Genomic DNA, 25,715 nt, shown 5'->3' with positions numbered 1-25,715 from the left:
CTACGTGTAAATTTTTAAAAGTGTTCTTAAATCTGATAATTCTAGCGTGGACTGTTTTTAAATTTTGCCGGTTTTCCAGCCTGGGTGTTCTTCGGCGCCCGATCTTACTGTAGTACGTGCTAGGAGCTTCTGTCACAATCTGTGCATGTGCAGCTAGATTGTGCAACAAAAACTGCCGACCTCGCATCATGTGTCGCGCTGGCCAGGGTGCACATGTGCTGGTCCCCACAATGCAGCACAGTTTTTTTTCTTCTTCCAGGCTCCTGAATCGTATGCGCGGGTGACGAGAAATATAGAAATAAAAAGGTGTGGCCTAATAATGGGCCAGAGACAACACAGGCTACATTACTGCCAGAGACAACACAGGCTGCATTACTGCCAGAGAACAACATAACGTTACACAAAGCAAAGCAGCACAACAACATGACATGGTTGAGCACAACAACATGACATGGTTGAGCACAACAACATGACATGCTTGAGCACAACAACATAACATGGTTGAGCACAACAACATGACATGGTTGAGCACAACAACATGACATGGTTGAGCACAAGGAAAAACGTTGCCTGTTCTGACCATAGCCGCTACAACAAACAAAAGTCACACTGTGCCAACTGCGAGAAGATCATGCAATGCTGCTCTGGACGGTACTTTGCAGCACGACAGTGTACTAGCAGTTGCAGTTGTCTCTGCAAACCAGAACTATGCCATAAATCGCTGGCAACTAGGAAATTGTTCTTTTTAAAAAGAAAAAAAGGAAAAGAAAGAAAGATAGTCCGAAAGCACAATGTATGGTGAGTAGGCAAGAGCAACAATACTGTGCCGCACAGGTGCCCGGCTGGTGGGCTGACTCAAGCACAGGTGCCCGGCTGGTGGGCTGGCTCAAGCACAGGTGCCCGGCTGGTGGGCTGGCTCAAGCACAGGTGCCTGGCTGGTGGGCTGGCTCAAGCAGGTGCCCGGCTGGTGGGCTGACTCAAGCACAGGTGCCCGGCTGGTGGGCTGGCTCAAGCACAGGTGCCTGGCTGGTGGGCTGACTCAAGCACAGGTGCCCGGCTGGTGGGCTGGCTCAAGCATGTACTATAGTACAGTGTATGTGTTTCATGGTGAGGAATGTGCTCAATAAAAAAAAACCCATAATCGACCAAACTGATCTTGGAGTCAAAATTGACACAAGTATGCAGTGAAGGCTGTGAATAGTCACTGCCATACCTATGAAAGAAGTTGCACTAGTTGAGGCCAAGTGCACGATGGTCTATCGCTGGAGTCCTACACAATACCACAAACACGGACATATTGGCACGCATGCATGCACAGACAGACAGGCAGGCACACACAATTACAATATACTCAGAATATACATTGTAGACAAGCACATTGTCCAAGCAGTGAAAGCGTCCACACACTGCTGCATGTGGACAAGTGCAACTCTACATGTACACCGAATACAACTACTTCCAAGTACAGTCAAACCTGTCTAAGGCGACCCCTCAAGGGACGAGAAAAAGTGGTCGCCGTGGCCAGGTGGTCTTCTTATCCAGGTTCAGTGGGTCACGTGACCATATCCACATGTGATACATCATTTTCATCAGTGCATCACAGTGCACACACCTATGCTACTCTAGCACGACTCATGTGACTGGGGTCCTCAGACCTGTCAAATGTCGTACATGCACCACGTACATCTACACTTCCTGCACTGATGTGTAGATCTACCATGCCTGGTGCACCATGCAATGCGTGCATTTACATGACTAGCACTGTGCAACGCGGTCGCGGGTGGGTGGTCGTCGGTCTCGTTGAGCGAGTGGTCGCCTTATCCGAGGTGTTTTGAATGTGAATGCGTCCGTGACAAGGAAAAGTGGTCGCCATGGTCGAGTGGTCGCCATATCCGAGTGGTCGCCATATCCGAGTGGTCGCCATATCCGAGTGGTCGCCATATCCGAGTGGTCGCCATATCCGAGTGGTCGCCATATCCGAGTGGTCGCCATATCCGAGTGGTCGCCATATCCGAGTGGTCGCCATATCCGAGTGGTCGCCATATCCGAGGGGTCGCCATATCCGAGTGGTCGCCATATCCGAGTGGTCGCCATATCCGAGTGGTCGCCATATCCGAGTGGTCGCCATATCCGAGTGGTCGCCATATCCGAGTGGTCGCCATATCCGAGTGGTCGCCATATCCGAGTGGTCGCCATATCCGAGTGGTCGCCATATCCGAGTGGTCGCCATATCCGAGTGGTCGCCATGGTTGAGTGGTCGCCATTACAGGTTTTACTGTACAGTCAAACCTCTTTAGGACCAACACACTGGCAACACTGGCAACACTGGCAACACTGGCGGCACTGGCAGCACTGGCGGCACTGGCAGCACTGGCAACACTGGCAACACTGGCAACACTGGCAAACTTTCCCTTAGTACGAACGAGGGCCAACCCAATGGTTGGCCACGCATCAAATCAAGTCAAAATTATTTGTTTACGACGAACTCCTGTACGACTCACACGGCGAACTTTGTGAAGACGAACTATTTTCAAGCGCGTGGCTTCCCTCACCTAATGTTGAAGTCTGTATATCTATATGCATAGATTATAGACCGACTACGAGGTCTAAAAATCTACTTATCGTCTCCTCCACACAATATTTTTTTTATTCGACATAACAATGCCCTTTCAATTTTAGATACCCACAGTGCAATTTCTATTGCCGAGAAGGGAAATTCCCGGCTTGAACAGGAAGCTGTAGTTTCGATCAGTACAGTACAGTCTGTATCGGCTATAGCGTACCCTTTTGATTTCCGTGATTTTATCACTATAACCGATGCATCACTATATGCGATACGATCGATTTTTTCCTTTTTTCGATCGACACATGAAAGGCAAGGAAATACTTCCAGCTAGCATGGCGTTTTGACAAATGAGCATGCTGCATAGTTGACAGTGCCCGCATTTCCATAAAAGAATTCTGTTATGTACATGTACATGTATCACTATAAAAATAAGCAACGTGAAGAAAGTAAAAAAAAGGGCCTTTGATATTATTGCTACATGTATTTTAAAGTTATCACTATAGCCGATAATAATATAGTGTGTTATGCATGTTTTGATTCTTTGTTGCCATCATAATATCCGATATATCATAACATCCGATAATATTGGTTATAGTGATATTTGTACTGGACAAAATACGTTTTGCTTTTGATATTTCGTACCAATATCACTGTAGCCGATATATTCTTATATCCGGTCACTCTATAGCCGATACAGACTGTACTTGAGCTCATGCATTCATGGGGAAGTCCCCGTACGCTTACGCCCTTGCGCTTCTGCCATGTCCATCTTTTTTGACCTAATTTGGTATGCGCACCATGTGCTCATCCTTTATTTCAGCGTGGCAACTCGAGAACGGTTTGGAACTTCTTCTGAGTCTGAAAGAAGACAAATCGTGCAGGATGCAGTTCCCAAGATACGAAGAGGTCAACTGGCATTTGGGTAACTGTGTTCAATGCCTATTGTGGCGATCCTATCGATGTTTCAACAGTTTCAGAAGAAACTCTGGCCAAGAAACTGAACGATTCTATGCTGATGCTCGAAAACAGGACGGGGCGAGCTGCAAACGGGGCAAGCTTGATTTCGGCGGGAGGTGCCCTGCAACGTCATGTTACCAGTGCAGGTAGAACGTTTAATATTGCAACATGTCCTTGTTTCAAGAGGGCAAACTCAGTGCTCAGTGGTGTGCTGAAGATGAACAAAAGCGACGGAAAGGAGGACACAGTAGTCCACAAAGAAGCGCTGACTACTAAAGACAGGGATCGTCTTCAGACTTACTTCAAGGACGTGCAAACGTCTCATGACCCTGCTCTGTTAGCAAGGTACATGTACAGCACTTCCTTCTAAAACGTTTTGCAACCTTAAGACGTAAACAATTACACTGAAAAAAACGGTTGTGTTTCTTGGTTTGATTCGTCGAGGATTAACTGTGGTGTGTTTCTATGGCGTGTATTTGTTCGCTTTGTAGGTATGTCTGGTTCACGGTTACATGTACTTCACAGTATGGTCTGCGTGGTCGAGAAGTCCAGGCCCAAAAGTGCAAATCTGACTTCATGTTCCAAACCGATGCTTGCGACATGCCGTATATAACTCTGTCCAACGATGTTGCGTCCAAGAATCATCAGCGTGGGCTGGATGGTTCTGCTTTCACCTCGGCAGGGCGTATTCAAGACGAAACACAAGTGAAGGTCATTCAACGCTATCTGAAGGTAATCCACCCGAATTGTGATCGGCTTTTCCAGAGAGCCAACCTATCAAGATCCGGCACCGATAAGATATGCTCATTCATGTATGTGCCCCTCCCTCACAATTTGCTTGGCACCATGATGGCTAAGATTAGTGGAGCTGCTTCTTTATCTCTCACATAAACTAATCACTGTGTTAGAGCCACTGCTATTTGCCGTACGAAAGCAAACAATGTAGACGACCGCAAAATTTGCTCCGTTTCTGGCCACAGAAGCACATCATCATTGCAATCCTATGACCGTGTTTCAAATTCTGGTGCTAAGGCAATGTCAAGTGCGATTTCTGGTAGTAGTGTTGCTTCGGGCAAAGCAGAGTGCCCTGCTGAATCTTCGCCACTGGCTGCTTCTAGTCCAGAACCAAAACAAGATGCAGACCTTCCTTGTGTAGATGACAAGAAACCGCAGGCTGGCTTTCTTTTGAAATACTGTCAGAAAATTACTTTCGATGTTCAAAATTCTTGGTTGCAACCAAGAAAGCGCTCATATCCATTTTCTTTGAAGCTTAACAAGAAGGCTAGGCAGTGACTTTTCTGCCATTGCTAGCTCTTTTCTTTGCCTAGCTCATATTTCCTCATTCTTTCAATAACTTCCTAAAAAGGAGTCAAATAAAGCAGTCAAGTATGAATCAAATATAATCCATATTCGATTGCTCAGTCAAATATGCATGCACTATATTTGACTGCTTAGGTATCAGGGAAATCAGTGGGGTCAATACTAAGAAGGCGATAAGAGAGGCTAGATCCATAGAGAACGAAGAAGAGGTTCGCTGGCATTTTTCATGCGACTGGATAAAGTTTTAAAAGACATTTTACCGCCGATGCAATTGGTGTGAGATCGCTGAACAGTTCTTCAAAAGTGCGATAACAGGGCACAAAACTGACAGGCTACTGAGACATTCAATGACCCAAGCTAGAAGGCTGTTGGTTTGCGCACTGGAGATGTGTTAGAGCTAGGTCTCGGGTCGTTGAATGTCTCAGTAGCCTGTCAATTTTGTGCCCTGTTATCGCACTTTCTGACCATTTATCATCTTGTCACAGTCACGTATAGTTGCTTCAGCCTGCTCGTTTCCATGTGATTTCTTCTATTTTAGTTCTTCAATTGGGTGTTGTTGGCAAGCTTTGTTGCTTTACACTTTTTAGTTTACAGCAATCGCTAAATTCGTTCTAGGCGATACCGCTGCCCTCAATGGCTCAACAGGTCATGGATGCCTACAGATGGCAGAAGTGGTGATACGGAGTTGAAAATAAATACTGTAATTTCACAAATTTTCGGTGTACTTTTATTTTCGGTACTTTCGGTGAATCTGTTTCATACCTAAATTTTCAATACACCGAACAAACACTAACACACATAATCCAATAGGGAACTGCTTCTCTGTACCGAAAATTTCTGTTCACCTAACCAGGCCTTTTGCCCTTATACCGAAAATATTGAGCACCGAAAATTTCTGAAATTAGAGTACTTGAAAGGCTTCTTCTCCTGAGCTGCAAATAAATAATTAGGGCTGAAACGATCGTGGATTTTCACCTATCGATTACTCTTGAGCTTAACGGTCGATTTATCGATTATAATCGTTAGCAGAGAGTGTCAGAATTTTGTGCAAACATTGCTCTGTTTCCGAAATCTAAGCCATCATAATACCACAAATTTGCATTAGTGACAGGATAGCTCAGAAACATGGTAGTTATAAATTCAATTTAACCTCAGAATGTGCACCATGCCCCTGGCAACTGCATACTCACAGTGGAAACTGATTCAAACTTCACAAAAACGAGGGTTTTCAGTACTTTTTGGACTCAAAATCCCTAACGAGTAATCTATAACGTAACGATTACTTGATTGATAAGGAATTATCGATCGATTACCGAGTAATTGGTATAATCGTTTCAGCCCAATAAATAATACATGTAAATCAATTTCAAGGCCTGCATCAAATTCCGGCAGACTACGTTTTCCGCATTCGCAGGAACACCACCACCCTCAAGGATGAAGGCGCAGATGCAGCTCCTAAGGCGGTGGGAGGTGAGTAGATCAGACCCACCACAAAGTGGTCAAAGACCAAAAATCCCTTTTGCTGCAACCATGTTACCTTCGTACCAGAGCTCCAAATAGCAATGAATCACATTACCATGTCACTTTGAAAGCATAAGGGTATGCTGCCGCCGTCCCCTGCCCCAACTAAACACACCTGTGACCAAAGATAAACTAGAAACTATCAAGAAAGTGCTCCTGAGCAGCCCCAGAAGGCAAATAATACAGTGAAAACCCCAAGAAGACTGCCAATCTGATCTTGTAGTTTGAAATACACTAACAGACGCTTGCGTACCTGTGTATGTTTCGGCTTCTGCACTGACAAATATTCCAACCCGGCCAGTTGTTGTGCCCACTTGTACAGCCTGCCAAGAGCACCAGCCTCAATTAAGCCAGGTATCTTGCTGCTGAATTTCTGTGCATAGCAAGCCGGTAGTAATCTTGGGCAAGCCAAGCCAGCATCATTATCATGGACATGCTCATCATGGCCATCGCCATCACCATGGTCACCAGCACCAGCCATAGTAGTAGTAATTCTATCCAGCAGTGATGTAGCATGGCCATCCATCATTGCCTTGCCACATAGTGATGATGATGATGATGATGATGCTGTGGACGGGAGAGTGTGATCAACACTAACAAGCATCATGGTGGGATGGTAGAAGAATTGCAACTGGACTGGTTCAGCAACACCTGAACAACACCATCAACAACAGCAGCAGCAGCAGCAATAATTATATATGTAGTGTTTCATGTGCACTGTGGAATCCTGATTCACGTACGTGTAACTTGAATATTGCATAATTCTAATACTTTGAGGCGATTTTATTTTTGCAATTTCAGATGGCAGGCATGGAAGTGACAGTTAAATCTGGAGAATGCGAGAATAGTGATTAACGGGATATCATGGGGTGTCACCGGATCCAGCCCAAATGGTTTGCTCGCACCTTTATAGTCTGCGCCTACTTCCCTATTGCGAAACTCGCACACACAAATTCCCACTTTCGTACTTTTCAGGACCGATTTCAGTCAATAATTATAACTCCATCATGAAGTTGTCTGATGAAAATTAAACCTCGCAGTGTGCACTTGTGCCTAAACAAGTGCCAGGAAATCGGTGGACATAGAAAAAGTGTAGGATTCCTGCTGAAGAGAAGAGCGGGATGAACACTGAAGTTGCAATGCAGCCAGCTCGGTCGCCTGACCTCAACAATGCAATATGGTGCTGTTCGCTAATCTACAAGCAAACGCGGAGCTTTCTGCCAAAGGCAACATCAAGCATTTGCTTGCCGCTGTACACGTAACTAGCTTGGGAGAAGTAACCGCGGCAAGGATGGCGTCGGTCTAGCTATGCTATACGTTTCGTACCAGGGGATTATCTCCACTGACGGTATTCTACAATTGGTATTCTCATCCACTGGTAGTGGAACAACATCCCATGCCTCCTCATCCAGGTGAATGGCCGAGATGCACGGTCGCCGCCAGTTACCCTTGTCAGCTGACCTAACTGCTCAGAAGAAGTTCAAGGATTTTGAGCACCCCTCCTGGACGGAGAAAACGGAAACAGGACTTGTAAGCGCGACTTCGAGCAGCAGCAGCAGCGACAGCAGCAGTGATAACTAAATCAACCTGACGGCGTGAGCTGAGAACACAGTTTGCAACTCAATGGTTCAACCATGCCAAAGACTCGAGTCGATTCGTATTGCACTTGCATATTATTCATATCTTACTTATAGTATTCTTCTAGAACTTCAGGTCAATCCAAAATCTGACTCTCCATTTCGATAAAAATAAGCGCACACTGCGGTGGCATGGAGGAAGTATAAATAGAAATAACGGTAATGCTGACTTCTAAAAATGAAAAACATAACTGACCTTTGGCTACAAGCGACACCACACACGAATACGGGTGCGCAGTCACGAAATCAATATCGTCGGCATCAGGCATCTCTGAACAAGTTGCTCTTGTCTGGCCAATCAAGCTTGCACCATTTGCCAGACTGCCAACTGCACAGTCCTTCTCAACACGTACGGACAGCAGACCTTGACTGGCGTTGTCACTGGACTGAGCCAGCTGCACTTGAGCTTTCTTCAAGATGACAAAGAGGGGCCTGTACAAGCCCAAAACAACAAATAACAAGACAAAGAGAAGATATGGGGAATGGGAGAAACTTCAAATTCTATGAAAACTGTGTGGGGTTGGTGTTGGGTTTTTTTTCTTCGTTTTCAGGCTTTCATTTCCCAGAAATTTTACAAAAAATGAAAAGAAGAAATCGTATTTCTATTGCCTAAGATTGTGTGATGGTATTGCACTAGACATGTACTATTTTTACGAAAAGAAAGAAAATGTTGATATTCTATGCCAAATGAACACGACGAGTACAACCACAACAAACGAATGACATCTTTGTACACTGGGCAAAAAGGGACTTTCGTACGGAATTATATTTTCGAGGAGTTGCAGGTATGGGCATGGGCCTTGGACGTATTGTAAGATTTCGCTCCGAAAAAAAAATAGAACACTGGACATGTTGGATGGAATTGTACAATATTTATCCACTGCATGTCTGTGTGTACTAGTAGAGCATACAGTGGCCTACTGATTCTATGAGCCAATAATATCACCAAACTTGAAACAGCTGCCTGAAGAACCAGTACCTGAATTGGAGAAATTTTGTTGCTGGTTTGTGAAAGTGGTTGGCCAGAGAGTACACTACACGCAGTGCTGCTGGTGGGAGTGTAACATCTTATTGAATACACAACTCACTACTCACTCTGGTAAGAGGTCGTCTCCGAAGACACGGTGATGTATGCTGTCTTGCAGTGGCTGTCCACCCGACCCTTCTGTTTTTCCACCATCGGCTCGAGCACCTTCAGCTGATGAAGTGTTGCCACTATCGACAGTACTGGTAGCTGTAGGTGTTGTTGATGATGAAGGTGAAGAAGATGATGGTGATTGTAAAGAATGCGAGGGAGGGCTTCTACTAAAACAGGTCTTCTTTTCAAATACTTTGGCAACCTGTGGCATCCATGTTGGAAACAAACCCATTCACACACACGCACGCACGCACCCGCGCCCACGCGCGCACACACACACACACACACACAATATGAAAGTCAACCAAGCGTGTTGGCATGTATCAATGGAGCCAGCGGAGGGGGAATCTTGGTGAAATCATTGAGTTGGTGCGATGGAGCTGAGTCTAACGCTGGGTGATTTTTTTCTCTTCGGCTGGCAAACGCTGTGTGCCTGCACAGATCATCTGACCTAGTGTTTAGACACTTTCAGCAAAGTTGCACATCATTTTCACACCTCGTGCACTTGATGTTTCCACAAGGTGAATTTTGAATTTGTAAAAACTGAATGCTGGCAGATTCTTTGATGACTTGTCTTCTTTAGCCATGTCCGTTCGTTTCTAGCGTGTGCCATGGACAAGGAGGATGGCGGAAGAGGTGTCTGCAATACCAGTGCAGCAGCAGCAGAAACATAGCACATAGCAATCTATACAAGCTCCCTTGATCCAACCTGGATGTAGGAATTAGCAATTGTTGGTGGTAGCTTGGCAAAGAAGGTGACCCACAGCACTTCCAAGCAGACAACCTCACAACTATCAGGTTCCACCTAGCAGCCTCCACAAATCAGGTGCTGGGACATAATGAAGTCGTCTTAAAGCCTGATATGCAACCAAATTCGTTCCATCAACGCTTTCGACCTGTTACATACACTGCTATACCTGTCACCAATCCTAACGATTCCCCACTAAACACGCACATTCAAAGGCCACCTTGTGTATCCAAGCTGGACGACGGCAGCACTCAGTTTACTCTACATATCAGGAAGACTATAAATCACCTCTAAAAGTTGCCGTAGCTCTGTAGAAACCGCTTCGTGCTGACGCTCACAAGAGCTGATCTCCTTGGAAACAGAAGAGACTTGTCTCTGCATGGACTTCAAGTCTTGAGCCAGCCTACAGACAAGGAGAGAGAGAGAGAGAGAGAGAGAGAGAGAGAGAGAGAGAGAGAGAGAGAGATAGAGATAGAGATAGAGAGAGAGAGAGAGAGAGAGAGAGAGAGAGAGAGAGAGAGAGAGAGAGAGAGAGAGAGAGAGAGAGAGAGAGAGAGAGAGAGAGAGAGAGAGAGAGAGAGAGAGAGAGAGAGAGAGAGAGAGAGAGACACACACACAGATAGACAGATGGGCAGACAGATAAAGAGAAACTATCAGTGCAGTTCTTACATACAGGTGAATAATGCACGCATCAACAGACAGTCTACAGAACTACTACATTATCTCACTGCACCTCACGGTATAATTATCACTGTGTACGCGTATATAGACATACGTATACATGCAGGTCCTCCATCGTTTAGAAGATAACCCTTTATGGACGGATTACTAGCACAGTATGCACCAGAATTACAAAATGTCAGTACAATTTTCAACTTTTCCATGTCATAACTTTGGTGTCCTTCACTTGATTTTCACAATCAAGGGCTCATTGGAAAGCTCTTGGCGAGAGCTACGTCAGGTTACCAATCTCCATTATCCGGCCACCACAAATCAGGCGCGGTAACACAGCAAAGTCGTCTCCAAGCCTGATATGCAAGCAAATTCGTCCCATCAACGCCATTCCACTCTCCTTCATCGCAGAACGCTCAAATCTGTTTGAGACGATTCAAACTTCAGCCGGCTACGTCATTATCATGTGCTCAGTCGCTCAAAGAGCACACGAAAAGGGATTTCCCCCCAAAATGGCGAAATGATCGATCAAAAATTTGAATTTGCCGAGGTAAGAATACGGCGTGCGATATCTCTGGCGTCCGACATTGTAACTCTTCGGCGATTGTTGCATTGGACAGCTTGGAGTTCCCGCTACCACGTAGACCCTTCGATTGTGGAATTTGCTCAAGAAACGATGGAGTTACGAAGTTTCGATCTTATTAGATCGAAACTCGCACAGTCCGTCCACAAAGGGATAATCTCCGGGCAAACACGTTATTTAATAGCAAAGCTTATTTAAAAAGTTATTTTGTAACAGAACATGCGACTAGAGATGCAAGAAGCACTGATTCACGGTCACTTCACACTCATAATTATGTGCTTCCTTCAATACAACATAAATTGTGGGTACATGTACTTCAACTTATTATTAGACGATTACAATCTCCAACATGGCTGTTCATTGGATCGTATACTTCTACAAATACACTGATATAACTGCTGCGTCACCAGAGACTTCGGCAATTTTCGGCCGGGCATTTTTGGCCTAAAATTTGTTGCGGCCGAAATTTTGTTTCTCAAGGTTCAGTGTGACTGTGTATACAGGCAGCAGCAGTACAGGCGGAATTTTTTATGCGGCCGAAATGTGTTTTAGCCCCGGGAGGCCGAAATTTGAAGGCCCCGAAAATGAGTCTACTTACAGTATGCTGTAGTGTGACCAGGAATCAATTGTACAGATCACGTTTTGCCAGGGGATTTCAGATTTCTATTTACTTACCAGGGTCATGTACAACCCGGACTTGTTAAGCCTAGTTCACATTCGACGGGGCACGACGGGACGCGACGTAAGGATCGACGGGAAGCGACGGGACGGTCTGACGGCGTCCAATGTGAACACCAGGAACGGGAACGCAACCGTACTACCGTACAGATCGGGAAGCGACGGGAAGAGTTGGATCGATCCAACTTTTCATACCGTAGACGGGCGTAGACGGGGCAATGTGAACACCAGGAACGGGAACGCAACCGTACTACCGTACAGATCGGGAAGCGACGGGAAGAGTTGGATCGATCCAACTTTTCATACCGTAGACGGGCGTAGACGGGGACGCAAGCGTACAAAACGGCTGCAATTCGAGTGTGAACAGGAGACGGCGTCGTGCGCCGACTACTCCCGATTCGTACTTGGATATTTTTAGCATTTCGAACACTGCGCTTCCTATGATAACTCACAGAATGGCTAGCACAACTTGAGTTGAATTTTAGCAACATAAGATCTCTTAAGAAAGGTTTGCTCCCCACACCGGAGCTCGCGCTCTTGTCACTTATTGTATTTAGAGATAGCTCAGAAGCGTGACAGACGAACTATTCTATCATTTCCTGGGGCTATTATTTGAATGCCAGAACTTTCAGGGCTAATTTTTAGATCTTCATGAAAAACTGGTATTGTGAACTTGATTCCGCTTCTTTCAAGGAGAAATAATTGAAAAGAAGTCCCGAAAAACGAGAAATTAGGTCCGAAAGTCACCCCGTCGCGGACCGTGCCTTATGACTCGCGCCGTTCGACGTTGAACGTCGCAACGGCTGCTGCATGTCGTGTCGTACGAATCGTACAGGATTTTACAGCTCACCCCAGCCCTCCCGAGAAGCCCTTACGTCCCGTACCGTCGGCGTTGCGTCGAATGTGAACTAGGCTTTATAAAGAGGAAGGACCTGGATTTTGAATGGGGGGGGGGGGGGTATGTGCGAGGAGCAGATGCTTGAACATCGGGAAGAGCACCGACAGCCAGAGAGACTAGTGTTTTCAAAGTTTTATGATAGCCAGAAATGTCGAGCTGGGCAGGTGAGTTCCAAGTGCTGCTCTCTCATCCAAAAATGGGTTGATTTAAACTCAGCAACATTTCATGCAGAAACATCATCCACAATAACCCTCTTCCATTTTATCACCAACCAGCTACTAATTCCCCAAATTAACCCTTATCCGACCGGCCAGTCAAAAATCGACGACTATCCGTCGATGATTTTAACAAGCTGTAACTCACTTATTTTGTATCAAATCTGCACCATTTTGCTCTCAAAAGAAGCTGGAAAGACCCACCATTCATTTGCAAAAGACCGGAGCATCTTAGCATCTTTCAAAGAGAAGTAATACGTCTCTGAGTGAGGTCTGTTTTCATACCGCGTACGAAACAAGTTTTCAAAGGGTGTAACTTTGGCAATGATTATATTGCCCTCCTAAACCTTTGCCTGGATGCTTCCCTGATGGTATATTCAAAATGTGTTAGCATGAAAGTACAAAATTAAGACTACAAATAGTCCACATGTCGGTGAGCCGTACTTCTCTTCAAAAATGGAATTGGAGATGGATTTATGTTCCTCTTACAAAAAGTTACAAATGAAGGCTAGAAACTGTTTCTAGAGAACTCCTCTGGTTCAAGCTTTCCAAAAAGCCCAAGTTTGCCAATATCACCCAAGGGAAACTAAAGTTATCAACAAAATGAGTCGCTGCGTCTCGCTTGGACTGAGAATTTGTCCACTTTGACGGTCGGATAAGGGTTAAAGCTGTTTCATCCCAAGATAGAATGTCAGCAGCATATCTCTTGCGGCCAAAACTGATGGAGGGGTACGGACCGATCTTGAAATCTATCTAATCCCATAAACCAATTGTACCCCCACCTCCACCCCCACCCTACCGCCCTCCCTCAGTGTCCTTGGTGGTTACTGCACAACATTGGATATAATAATAGATGGAGACAAACAGTGACAGCATGACAAGTCAATATCTTACTGGGCTCGATGCATTACTTCAAATTGAAGATGTGCGAGCTGTTTCATATGTTCATTTTCTCCAGCCTAGAAGGCACAAATGACAGATGGACAGCACCTCATTAAGCAAATACACACAGCAACAGCAGAGAGCACAATACTTCCTCCGTTAACAAAAACTTCGTGATGGATTTTGATGGATATGAAAACGCTTAGAACAGGTCAAGAACAGTTTGTATCGACTGCAAATCACTGGACGAAGGTGATTCAGCCTATGTACAGCGTCTTTACAAGAGAAACTGTTGGCGGAATGAGCAGAGAGGTTCAGTTTGGGTCGCTTTCGCTCGATTCATGTTTGACCTGCGTCGCTGTCGTCATCTGCTGCACGCGAGTCGTCATCTGCTGTACGCGAGTCGTCATCTGCTGTACGCGAGTCGTCATCTGCTGTACGCGAGTCGTCATCTCTCTCGAGTCGTCGTTCAGCTCGTTTCAGCCTTGCCTCGGCTTCTTTGATCATACTCCGCTGACCTTGATGTCGCCGTCGTTCAAGTAAGTTGGCTTTCAAGCTGCGTGATCCGCCGCGATGGCGATTTATCATTACTCGTTTCCACCAGGAGACGTGAAAAATATTTTACGACTCCTTGGTTTCATCTTCGCTCTCCTAACTCCGCGAAACGAGGAGTAAAGGCACAGCCAAACTGATTCCATTTTCTCTAATGGATACCCCTACCAGCACTGAGCGGCAGCGGCTAGCAAGTCCAGTCGACTTTCTTTAGCCACGAGACTCGCATCGGACTGCAGACTTCTGAAAGAATGCATGGTCATCAGCATTCGAATCTGGGCTTTGCGCAGGTTGAACAAGATATTGAGTTCAGAATTATTATGTTCATTGAACCGTGCGATCGGTGCAGCTCCTTGTTCACTCGCTCATTGTGTGGGCTCGCTGCTCCGTTTTATCGCTCTCTATCACTCTCCAATTTCTCAGTGCTAAAGTGATAGAGAGGCCAAGCAGCGCAATATCCCCTCGGAGAAGTGGTATTTCAGTTTCGCACGCCACTGACAGTGGCGTGACTGTCATCACCTATGTTTCCACAGCGCAACAATCGATTCCGCTCGGCTTGTTGTGAAAGGTCGCTTTCCTTGCATCGTACCTCTGTTATGGCATGCCAGGGAAGGCCAAGAAAGTGATTGCGACTCATTTCACGGCAGTTTGTGCCCAAATCAGCTCCTCAAAATTCCATCACGAAGTTTTTGTTAACGGAGGAAGTACGTGACAACTGCCATCTAAGTATATGGAATTTGGCATAGCTAATGACTCCCTGCGGAGTATTAAATGAACTTCTTGGTGAAATTTTACAGGTATTTTAAAATGCACAGTCTGCACAGTCGACACGCACGTATGCAGGTATGCAGGTATGCAGGCATGCAGGCATGCAGGCATGCAGGTATGCAGGCATGCAGGCATGCAGGTATGCAGGCATGCAGGTACGCAGGCATGCAGGCATGCAGGCATGCAGGTATGCAGGCATGCAGGCATGCAGGCATGCAGGCATGCAGGCATGCAGGTATGCAGGTATGCAACAAGCGCAGAACACACAGTTTGCTAGTCGTATCAGGGATGAAAAGGCCTGTCGACCTGCAGTTAGCCAGGATCGGTTACCTGGAGTGCACAGAATCCGCGAGAAGCAGGTCAGTCCGTAGGGAGCAGGCGCTTTGACCCAGAGTGCACAGTGTGTGTGTGAGTGTGTGTGTATGCGCGCGTGTGTGTGGGTGTGCGCGCACGCGTGTGTGAGCGTGTGTGTGTGTGTGTGTGTGTGTGTGTGTGTGCATGCGTGTATGCGCATGTGCGCATGTGTGTGTGTGTGTGTGTGTATGTGTGTGTGTGTGTGTGTGTGTGTGTGTGTGTGTACCAAATGAAAAGAGTGTGTATGACCTACAGGCAATGACAATTCATAACAATCTGCAAAGTCAGACTTAACCCTTTAAGAGCCGCCCCATACTTGAATGCGTCGTAAACGACGCATTCAAATGCAAAACTTCAAAAGATCGTAACTCAGTCTAATCTCGCTCAAATCCATCGATCGAAATATCCAGGGCGAAAAGAAAACTCTCACCTGTCGGGAGAAACAATCTGCGAAGCGCTGCGAGCAACGGTTCCCGAGATAAATCACTCGTAAGTTGAGCCGCGATCGCGGCAATTTCAAAAGGGCGCAGTGCAACTTTAGTATTGAGATTTTTGAGACTTTTCGTCACGCTGGTTTACTCGAATTTGCACGGGTTTCACTGTTGATATTGTCAAGGGTACACAGCAAAAAAATTGGAACTCCACGATCGAGTAGAATGAAATATCTGGAGCGGGACGCAATTGGACGCATTTGGGGCATTTTTCGTACTGTCGCTGCGATCTAGCGCTGGATAGACGGTGTGCTGGCTATCATGATCGACCTCATTCTCTTCCTCTCGCGAATACCTTTCCAGGAAGCCCTAGATTGTGAGGATTGAGTGAGTAGAACTGAAGCTATGATCCGAGGAACATCACAAAATGCAGATTTTTGAAAATTTCCTGTGGCTCTTAAAGGGTTAAGAACGGGAAAGTGGTCAAGGTACCTGCCTACAGATTCCAGAAATTTCATTGCACTGCTCTCAGAGGTGCACTGCTTCTCCATACACTAATCCACACACCTATCTGTAATCAGCTACCATCAAGTGAGCACTAGTCCCTACTACAGTTGTGGCAAGTGAAATCCGACACTTGCCATAGGGGACAGCGCCACAAATGGACATCAATGATGTAATGCACTGCACCTAATTTGTACTATAGAGCCGTATGCATCCCAAACAGATCGAAAGGTCACAGCGTAGATACACACAGTTCACAAGTATGGTACACATAAGGAGTATTGGTATACAATCCCCATTCATTTTTGCCAGCACCTTTTGAACCTTGACTGTGATGAGTACGAGTTTTGTCATCAGACAGATAAAGTTGTATGTAACACATGTACTGTACGTATGCAGGGCTACAGGGGCTGCAGACTGCATGGTGCAGTCCCTTATGCCAAGTGTTGGATTTCACTTGCCACAACTGTACTACTACTACTACTACTACTACTACTACCTACCAACACTTTCAAATGGGCAGGTGCCTTGCTAATGAACTCCTCCGTGGAAACCAAGTCAACATCTGCACTGACACTACACGCACGCATGCACACATATGAACAAGCAAACAGTGGTTGAGTAAACAAAACAAGACAAGGATATGAAGAAAAGTAGTCCTAACTCCCGCACATGTACTACCTAGCTGACCTCATTCACTAGACCAGCAACACAACTATAAGTTGTTGTAGATAATAGGCCTTATGCACGTTGTACACATGCACGAAATCCCGTAGAATCCCGTAGACCCGGTTGGGTGTTCAATGTGCAGGACCCTATTGTGTTTATTGCTATTTCCACAGCGAAATGGGCCCTGAAGGCATTTCATACGAACACTTTTTCGACAGTGATCTAGCGAGTCGTTAGTTCAATCCCAAAGTGAAGAAGCTGGAAAAGTGATTGTTCGCCGCGAATTATGAGGCTAAATGGGTCAAACACGCATGTATAGCACACAATGAACACCCAACCGGGTATGTACACACCTACGGCCCTAGTACAGAACTTCGTACATCTGTACAATGTGCATAAGGACTATTGCAAAAATTCCTCTATACAGATGTTTCTATCATACAGATCATGAGATGTTTCTAGAATACAGATCTCATCACTGAAAGCTGCACAAGTAAGGGTACTGAATGGCAAGAAATTACGATAAGCACTATTTACAGGGAATAACTGTGAAAATGAAGAAACGTAATCCCACGCTTTGAGGTAACAGAAGTACCAGCGCAGAATACATGGAAGATGAAACTAACACGAATAAATGCACTGCGGACATAGATACACGTGATACTGTAGGCATAATGCCAGCGCTCTGAAACAGCACACTGAATAATAGTGTGACAGCTCAGGCTTTGGGTTCCAGCACAGCAGTGCGAGAAGTCACGCGAGAGGCCACTAGGGAATTCACTCTGTCTACTCACTAATCACCACATTGCGCTGGCGTCACATAGCCAGGCGTCACACTGCTGGTGTTAAGCACCTCTTTGCTACTGACACTGCTAAAGAACACTTTGCATACTTAATTTTTTTGTATCTCTGTATTGAGATCTGTATGATTGAAGCAGCTGCACGGAGAAATTATGCCATAATCTGCAACAACTTGGGAGTTGTGTTGATGGCGTGTGTGGTGAATGAGGCCGGCGGGAGAGCACATGTGACGGGGGAGTTTGGACTAAATTAACGATGAACCGGCCGAACGCTGTTGCTTCCCCTCCTGACAATCAAGAGTACACGTGTATTATGATGGGTATGCAACAGTGCTTTTCGGCGTGGCCAGGTCAAATTCTAGAATATCGCATCAAGTGTATTGCTTTGTCAGAGAGAGAGAGAGAGAGAGAGAGATGTTCGTGCCCTTGAGACCCGAAGTCCTGTCTTCATAAGATGCATTTTAGGTGGTATGCGCTCAGCGCTTTTTCAGGGGATGAATTCCGGGTCTGGTCGGGTCGAAGCGTCGCGGACTATTCCATCGTATTCAGCGTCGAAAAGCTGCTGGCCATGTGAAATTTCAAGGCGGTGAGACTCTTTCGTCTCCCTATATGAGTGAATTTGCTTTGCGCCAGCATACCAAAGTAGGCAATATCGTTCGAGTGACGAGGAGTGCACTGTACACTACACTGCATGCACTGAGCGTGCAGTTGTCTTGAAATTTTCTCGATTCTCCCATCACTCCCATTCATTTCTGTTTCCACCGAAAGTCCAACGTGGTGCACTTCAAATCACTATAACTCAAGAACGGCTGGGCAAATTTGAATAATACTTGCAGATTTCAAGTCTGATTTCCTACATGCTACGCTTTGGAGAATCGAATAAGACCAAAATCGAAGCGATTGGAGCAAGTTTGAAATTAGGTGAAGTCACTACTATAACTCAACCAGTAATTATAAATACTACCGTAAAGTACCACCAGAGTGCCCATCTTGCGAGAGTGCCCCACCTTGATTTTACAGCCAAGGGAAGAAAATCGTATGGCAGAGTGCTACTAAGTTTGTACGGTGTGAGGACCTCAGTGCACTAAGGTCACATTTGGCATGTTTCTATGTGGAGCTCGCATCCGCTCGAAGGTAAACTGGGTACGGATTGCTTGCACAACGTGCAATGTGTGTACAAGGTTTGTATCGTATGACCTACAGACAGGAAACCATCTCCACAAGACTACCACGAAAGGACGAGATGGCGAGGCGCTCTGGTGGTACTTTACGGTATATACAAAGCTAAAGCAAAGACGATTGACAGCCAGTTTACGTACATGATGAGCAAGCACGCGAGACAGCTACACCCTATGGCCATTATTCATGAACCATCATTTACAGTTTTGTACAATTGATGCTAGTGTACCACCATATACATCGTAAGTCCAGTTTCAATTAATACACTAGTTGCAGAAGTCAAGCCTATTGCATGACACATGACAAACACCAGATTACCAACAACTAAGAGATGGTCACTTACGGAGAATTTCTTGCTTCATTGATCTTCTGTTGCAGGTTGTGCTCTTCATACTGGAGATTCTGCAGCCTCAGCATTGCTTTGTCACTGTCATTCATAGCCTGAATCCAATGCATGTGACACAAACACACACATACGTGTGCGCGCGCGCGTGTGTGTGTGTGTGTGTGTGTGTGTGTGTGTGTGTGTGTGTGAGCACACTCTACTTCGAAGTACCACAAAGTCCGCTGCAAACGCCCACCCCATTTTTGCAAGATCTGCTGGCCTATACGCACTGACCACATGCACTTTCACCCCTACTGTACGAAAGTGCATCTCACACCGCAGCGCGAGGAGTGCTTTGTTACGGTAAACTATGTCCATTTTCCAGGTTTCAAAATGTTTTTGGGCACCACAGTCCATTTCAAAACTATAGACGCGTACCTAGGCAAAAACCGTTATGCCAGCATCTATACCACATAAAATCTGTGATCACTTTGTGCATAATTTTTTCCAAATTGGGCGTCTGTTATCCAATCGTTTAGAAACTATATGAGAGTAATTGTGGAGCGGACCTGAGCAATATTCCGAAAACTATTCTCAAAAAGTTCCAGCCAAATTTGAAATATTTCAAAAACCCTACGCGTCTATAGTTTTGAAATGGACTGCAGTTACGAGCTAGCTCCTAGTGATTTTATGATGTTGGTTGTTAAATTTCGAAAATCCAAACGGGAGTTACTTCGGAATAACCAGGTAGCGAAGAACAGACTATTGCAGGAACCAAATACACTTCTGACAGTGTTTCAAGCCATCATTTCCAAATCACACAAAGCGCAATGGCAAGGGTTTTTCTCGAGCACTTCAGAGTTTTCAACAAGTTAGCAGCGACTTTGTAGGTGTAGCTTCTGTGACATCCCCCCCCCCCCCAACCGTTCAAGAGCCATCATCATCAAACAGCACTGAGCACACTAGCAACCGTTCAAGAGCCATCATCATCAAACAGCACTGAGCACACTAGCCATTGCCCAACCGTTCAAGAGCCATCATCATCAAACAGCACTGAGCACACTACCAACCGTTCAAGAGCCATCATCATCAAACAGCACTGAGCACACTAGCCATTGCCCAACCGTTCAAGAGCCATCATCATCAAACAGCACTGAGCACACTACCAACCGTTCAAGAGCCATCATCATCAAACAGCACTGAGCACACTAGCCCAACCGTTCAAGAGCAATCATCATCAAACAGCACTGAGCACACTAGCCATTGCAGGTGCAAGTGAATACATGTTGCTGGTGTCTCAGCGCTTGCCTGCTGGACTAGGCGACATAATGACATTAGGGGCCGTCCATAGTAATTATAAATCTTTTACTGAAGTGCTAGTATACCAAACAAAAAAGTTGCGTATACGGGTGGGTGAGTCAGGGAGAGTTTCATTTCGTAAAAATATTGATAGCTGAAACATCAATCCGCTCTAGCTGTCAAGCCAATATGTTTTTCATTGACGGGAGGGGGGGGGGGGGGGTCATATCTAAATTTTTCGTTCCGTGAATATTAGGGCATGTTCGTTTGGTAGGATCGGAATCCCGATCCACCGGATCCACTGGATTCGCACCCTTTCGATTGGTCGAATCTGGATCCGGATCCTTCGGATTTGGATCCGGTCAACCCACCTCGGGGAGCAGGGTTGACCGGATCCAACGGATCCAAATGTGACCTTTGTGCGTATATGGCGGGTAAAATCGTTTTTGTACACATTGTAATACGCACACGCGGATGGAGTAGCTAGAGCTTGTTGACTTTTTGTACGACGGAGGCGATGAGTACAACGTTCACCCCTTTGCCAGTTTTGGGTGATTTGTGAGCGCCATTGTCAACATGGCAACAGTCAAGGTCCAATGTAAAGTGTTCAGTTGAATCTGAAGGATCCGATGGATCTGAGATCTGGATCCTGATCCCGATCCTTACCAATCGAACATGCCCTTATTGATTATGCCGGATGCCGGGATGGCCCCTTACAATTATGACAGTTTGTTTTCATGGTTGATAAATATGGTGGTAAAGACACACCTGGCAATATGGCCGTAAACACACGCCTGCCCACACACGCTCTCTAGGCTGCAAAGTTCTGGCACAGAGCTCTCCTTCTCACCACCACCACCATCAGTTCGCGCCTGGTCGATGCATGGTTGGCGGTATCCGGCATAGCAGGCTGGTACATCAAGTAGCGCATGGCACATAAAAGATGACACAGCAACGACATAGCTCGATTGCGACGTACGTTATGAAGACATCCAAGAAGAAGATTGCCTGATGAGTCCAGCGGGGACGAAACGTACGTCGCAATCGAGCTATGTCGTTGCTGTGTCATCTTCTATGTGCCATGCGCTACTTGATGTACCAGCCTGCTATGCCGGATACCGCCAACCATGCATCGACCAGGCGCCAGGCGCCAACTGATGGTGGTGGTGGTGAGAAGGAGAGCTCTGTGCCAGAACTTTGCAGCCTAGAGAGCGTGTGTGGGCAGGCGTGTGTTTACCGCCCTATTGCCAGGTGTGTCTTTACCACCATATTTATCAACCATAAGTACAGCTGCAGTGGTGTCTTCAACTTCATTCTCCCGAGTCAAGCTCCGTATGAAGACATCCAAGAAGTTTGTTTTCAGGTTAAATTAAAACTTAATTCTGATAAAGAGAACAGCAAGTATCCTTACCTGTTGGGTTTTTAGCTGGTCTACATTGACTTGATTCACTTTGGCACGAAACACATTGAAGAGTTTTGAGAGGCTGACGATACCCTGGTTGCGCACATCGCTAATATCCTACAGCAGAAACAACAAACACATCAAAGAAATACTGCAGTGCTTTCCCCACAGAATAAAGTGGACAAAATCCTAAAATTATGTGCATAATTATGCGGGCAAAAACACGCCATTATGCGGCAAATATGCGGTATAACGCGGTCATTAGGGTTGGTTCACATAAGCAAAACCAGCGCCGTACGACATCGGCAGTGAGCCAGCTCCCGATCCGTTGCGGATACGGTTCGAGTACAAAGTAGTACAGAATGTACCCAAATGCTACGACAGGCTTGCCAATTGAAGCTTGAATTCTTTGTTTCTTCAGTAGTTCAAGGTCTTTCAGTGATGGCCACTCGGTGCTACCTTTTACTGGAGATCATGAAACTACATCTACACATTTTATTGCAGTCTAGTAAGCGATGGTGTCGAAATTGTGCATGCAAACGTTGATGAAGTCACAAGAACTTCCCAATGGATCCATCTTATTTATTTTATTTATTTCAATTGTATTTGTCTCATAAGTTGCACAACAGTCAAGCAGATCATCCGAGAAGGACGGGTTGGTATGCTGACTTAATTTGCCACCTTGAAGCGACTACAAGAATGGTGAACGGACCTCATCTTTACCTTAAATTTAGGAAAATTTAGGACAAGTATTGGTTTGAAATTTTGACAAAGTCTGGCTCCCGGCACCGGCAATCACCGGCGCCAACGGTTCACAAACCACTTTTGGTCAAAATTCTACAGGATCGGTGCCGGGGCAGATCGCAAGAGTTGGGCACTGCCCAACTTTGCCAGCGGTCCCTTGCGATTAAATTTTACCGTACGAGTTTGTTACGACTGCACTGGTTCACAAAATCGCAATGCACCGGGAGAGGTTGCAAGAGGCCCACCGCCGGTGACTCCCGGCACATACCGGCGATATGTGAACCAACCTTTATGCACAAGTTATCTGTCATTTGTACAACTTAAGCATGCAGTTTGATGCAAGTATACAACTTTGTCGTACAAACTCATGGACCGGTACGACTTTGTAGTACATTTTCAACATCATGTACTATTTTCTTGTACATTCCCATGAATAACGCGGGTTTTATGCAAAATCTCTCGAAAACGCGAATGAAAGACAATAACGCGGAAAATTGCGCGTCCGCGGAATCGCGGTATCCTGTGGGGACAGCTGCTGTGTGTGTGTGTGTGTGTGTGTGTGTGTATGTGTGTGTGTGTGTGTGTGTGTGTGTGTGTGTGTGTGTGTGTGCTGTGTGGTGGATATCAGGCTAAAATTAGTGGCGGTCAATTCATCAGCCTTGCAAGCTGTTGAATGGTGTAATCCCAGCACAAGTTGCTATGTCTACAGTCCATTTCAAAACTATAGACGCGTACCTAGGCAAAAACCGTTATGCCAGCATCTATACCACATAAAATCTGTGATCACTTTATGCATAAATTTTTCCAAATTGGGCGTCTGTTATCCAATCCTTTAGAAACTATATGAGAGTAATTGTGGAGCGATCCTGAGCAATATTCCGAAAACTATTCTCAAAAAGTTCCAGCCAAATTTGAAATATTTTAAAAACCCTACGCGTCTATAGTTTTGAAATGCACTGTAACATAGCTACCGTATTTCCGCAAATAAAAGGCTGTCCTCGTATACAACGCCTTCCTCGTATACAAGGCCGGGGCAGGGGGCGATTGAAAAAATAAAAGACCGTCTCCGATTAGAAGACCGGGCCTACTAAATGAGTCACAAACTTTTGTTAAAAATAGAAGACCGTGCTCAAACTGTGGGTAAAAGACTTTATTAAAGTAGAAGACCGTGCTCAAACTGTGTAGAAGAAAATGGAAGAATGGGGGTAAAACTGTGTGGCGAAAAATAGAAGACCGGGGTCAAACTGGGTTGAAAGAATAAAAGACCGTCCTCGAATACAAGACCGTCCTCGATTATAAGGCCGGGTTAGGACGAGGTTTAAAAAATAGTAGACCGGCCTACTATTTGTGGAAATACGGTATTCGTTATTATCGCTTCCGCGATGGGCAGGTCTGAGGTGTGTGCGTGTGCGCGTGCATGCGTACGTTGACCGTTTGCACCATATGACCAAATACTCTCAGGGCGATTGGAATCTCAGCTGATGTTGTATACGTGCATACTTGTATATCACATGATCAAACGATCATGGGACAGCACTGAGCGAATGTAGCATACACGCATATGCCAAGTGACCACACGAAACGTCCTTGCCAAGCTGGCTTAGCCACCATGCGTAGGAGACTGACAAGCTACTGAACCACGATCAGTATTACGAGGCACCTGACAACAAGTTCTTTCATCAACTGTTGTCATTCCCTGTACATTCTGTGAATATAAACACGCTGCACAAATGTGCAAGCCGTGTCTCAAGATACAAGTGCTTGGTCTGCGTGATACAGGTGGAATCCTGATAATTCGAATATGGCTTAATTCGAACATACCGCTTAATTAGAAGTTTTTCCAGAACCGATTTCTATCAATACGATTCCCACATAACAATTTCTGATAATTCGAACCTCGAACTGGACATGCCCGGTTAATTAGAAGTCCCACAGATTCCACGTACATAGAAAATGTGTGGGGTTTGTGCTGATAATTCGAAGTTAGCAAAGTATAATTCGAAGTTCACTGTACACTGTACTGATCAGTTCAGTTTGCATGAGCAGGCTGTGCCGGTCAGTTCAGTGTCCGTAAAATTTGTGTCTAAGGTCAATAGCGCAACTCTGCGTGACCATGAGAGCATTTTGACATACATAATTGAGTTGTGGGTTCATGTTTGGATAATTAGAATGTCCGGATAATTAGAAGTTTTTTCCTGGCATTTTGAGGTTCGAATTATCAGGATTTCACCTGTACTAGTAAGCGAAGAACCACTGGCACTGTACTATCAGCTTTCGCATTTCCTCGCCAAGAATGTGATGACAACTATGATTTGAAAAATGGATTGTTCAAGTGGATTGGCGTAGAAATTCCTGTGTTCAATATGAATATAATTCAACGCAGTTACCTTTCCCCCATCAAGTTGGTTCTTGGCAGCATCAACTATTTGGCGGAGATTAGCACATTGAGCAGAAAATTCAGGTGATGGTGTTGCTTCAGCAGAAACTGTAGAGGATTGCAAGGATTTCTTTGGTTTCTTGGCAGGAGAACCCACACTCGGCGTTCCTGGCGCTTTTCTCTTCATCTTCTCATGTATACAGTATTGCGACCCAAAGCTACGAACCACAATGGTACACGTGCATGTACAGAAGAAGAAGGACGAAGAAACTACAGGAACTAAAAACGTAAATACTGTACTGGTAATTACTTCAGAAAGGACTCACTCTGTTCTGAGAAGCTTCGAATCCTTGTTTTTTGTCCTTTTTCAAATTTTCTAAAGAAAACACCATTAATTATGCACATGCCGATGATGCCGTGACGTGTTACATGTTGACATGGTGGATGTGGCATGTGCGCTGCGCCGGCGATCAGGCGGATTCGGGCGGCGCCGTGG

The 25,715-nt window shown here is 45.5% G+C and overlaps 1 protein-coding gene across 1 annotated transcript; it reads right to left on the bottom strand.

Annotated features, from left to right (window-relative positions):
* Positions 1-341: 341 nt before the first annotated feature.
* LOC135822775 (uncharacterized) lies at positions 342-25,558 on the bottom strand. Its single transcript, XM_065335605.1, has 10 exons — positions 25,230-25,558; positions 22,108-22,215; positions 19,416-19,513; positions 16,928-17,000; positions 13,828-13,892; positions 10,176-10,290; positions 9,097-9,341; positions 8,198-8,433; positions 6,618-7,015; positions 342-1,270 (listed from the first exon to the last, which is right to left on the bottom strand). The coding sequence occupies exons 1-10, from the start codon at positions 25,404-25,406 to the stop codon at positions 1,214-1,216; spliced, it is 1,572 nt and encodes a 523-aa protein (XP_065191677.1). The 5' UTR covers positions 25,407-25,558; the 3' UTR covers positions 342-1,213.
* Positions 25,559-25,715: the final 157 nt, after the last annotated feature.

This window comes from Sycon ciliatum, chromosome 1 (assembly GCF_964019385.1).
Source record: "Sycon ciliatum chromosome 1, ocSycCili1.1, whole genome shotgun sequence".
Taxonomy (NCBI): domain Eukaryota; kingdom Metazoa; phylum Porifera; class Calcarea; order Leucosolenida; family Sycettidae; genus Sycon; species Sycon ciliatum.
This window is presented reverse-complemented; position numbering and strand designations above follow the sequence as displayed.